Source organism: Limulus polyphemus, unplaced genomic scaffold (assembly GCF_000517525.1).
Source record: "Limulus polyphemus unplaced genomic scaffold, Limulus_polyphemus-2.1.2 Scaffold79880, whole genome shotgun sequence".
Taxonomy (NCBI): Eukaryota; Metazoa; Arthropoda; class Merostomata; order Xiphosura; family Limulidae; genus Limulus; species Limulus polyphemus.
Window position 1 is genome coordinate 1 of NW_013745476.1, and position 1808 is coordinate 1808.

At 34.3% G+C, this 1808-nt stretch overlaps 1 protein-coding gene across 1 annotated transcript; it reads right to left on the bottom strand.

Moving 5' to 3' along the window:
* Positions 1-214: 214 nt before the first annotated feature.
* On the bottom strand, positions 215-1771 carry LOC111084570 (Down syndrome cell adhesion molecule homolog). The gene is made up of 3 exons (XM_022381245.1): positions 1298-1771; positions 762-881; positions 215-444 (listed from the first exon to the last, which is right to left on the bottom strand). Exons 1-3 carry the CDS (start codon positions 1683-1685, stop codon positions 215-217), a joined length of 738 nt encoding a protein of 245 aa, XP_022236953.1. The 5' UTR covers positions 1686-1771.
* Between the last annotated feature and the right edge of the window lie 37 nt (positions 1772-1808).

Consider the following 1808-nt stretch of genomic DNA (forward strand, 5'->3'; position numbering starts at 1 on the left):
AGTATCAAGTAGCGATAGGCTTAACAGTTAGTTAAATAAAGTTGTTACTAGTAACAAGTAACGATACCAACATAGGCTCAACAGTTAGTTAAATAAAGTTGTTACTGGTAATTAGTAACGATAGGCTTAATAGTTAGTTAAATAAAGTTGTTACTAGTATCAACTAACCACAAAAGGCTTAACAGTTAGTTTAACAAGGTATTTTTTATCAGACTTAATAATCTTTGAATACTCGGGGACTTTCTAAACCACCACTCGAATAAGAAGTATTACCGTGGACAGACAGACGGACAGCTTTCTCCAACTTTTCCCCCACTCCGTTATCAGCCTGACACAGGTACGTTCCTGAATCTGTCTCCTTAACGTCGTTAATCACCAATGTTCCGTTGTCCAACACTTTCATCTTGTAGCTCCTGGAGACTGGAGTGAAGGAGCCTGAAGGATCTGAAGAATATTGGTAGTTATTGTAAGGTATTCTGTACCGCCATCTAGACAACGTTTTATGAACTATTATTCTAAAATTGCAACAGGAACGTTTATTAAAAGATGGAAGAATATGTTAATTGAACAGAAACAATTTCTAACACTCGCACTAAGAAAATTAAAATATTCGTTTTAAATCTCTGTACAATAGACGCTGTTTGTATTACGTTATTTATTAATTATCGCTAAATATATTTTATTAATTATTTATTGTGTAACGTGACAGAAATATAAAATGAAAACTTCTATAAAAATAACGGCATTTTGTAGTAACTAACTTTTTATTTTCCAGGTGACTCTAGGAGCAGGATATCCCCCGACAGAACAACCAATCAACGTTCGTGTAGCTATGATAGCCTGGACCGTGTTCTCTGGTTGTTGTTTCCAGAAAGGTGGCGCTGTTCAGAAGGAAACTGGATTTATGGTAACTTGAAAACGTTTTAATAACAAGTAAGTAAACTGGATTTATGATAACTTGAAAACGTTTTAATAACAAGTAAGTAAACTGGATTTATGATAACTTGAACAACGTTTTAATAACATGCAAGTAAACTGGCTTTATGATATCTTGAACAACGTTTTAATAACATGTAAGTAAACTGGATTTATGATAACTTGAACAACGTTGTAATAACATGTAAGTAAACTGAAATCACTTAAATAAACAGAATATTATACTAATATCCACTAACTACATTTGACGACAAACATGTTAGAATGTGTCACTTCAGGACACATTATCTGTTACGATCAGAGCAGCTGTAAAAATGTCAGATCTTGTTTATTTACTATATGATACCTTAGATAACATTACCTCTAACGATAAGAGCCGCTGTAAAACTGTCAGATCCTGCTGAATTAGCGGCTGTACAGGAGTAGTTGGCTACGTCTTCAGAAATAACTCTCTGGATTCTTAAATTACTTGTGAAAGTATCTAAACTGGAGACAGTGACTCGTTCGTTGGTCAATAGTTGTTTTCCATCTTTGTTCCATGTAAAGGTAACTGGTAAATCACCTTTCTTGAGATAACACATGATTTGTACTCTCGAACCCAGCTCAATGTCACTAGGAAACTCAGAGGGTTGTAAAATCGGTGGTTCTGTGTAAGAAGACATAACGAACTTCTGGTAAGTGATATCCAGCTCATTGCAGACGATTCTTTGATATCTAACACAGAACACGAGTAAACTTTTCAAGAACATGTAAATTAAAACTTTATATTTTAGAGATGACGTCACAGATCATGATTCTACTCTAACATGAATGTGTTTGTTTGTTTGTTATTAAGGACAAAGTTAAGCAAAGAGTTATCTGTGCTTTGCCCA

Excerpts from the sequence above, each read along its gene's own strand:
- LOC111084570 (XM_022381245.1), bottom strand. The coding sequence starts at position 1,685 with ATGTTCTTGAAAAGTTTACTCGTGTTCTGTGTTAGATATCAAAGAATC. Across the intron at positions 882-1,297 it reads AGCGGCTCTTATCGTTAGAG|CGCCACCTTTCTGGAAACAA; the intron begins GTAATGTTATCT and ends CCTTCTGAACAG. Across the intron at positions 445-761 it reads AGTCACCTGGAAAATAAAAA|ATCCTTCAGGCTCCTTCACT; the intron begins GTTAGTTACTAC and ends AATATTCTTCAG.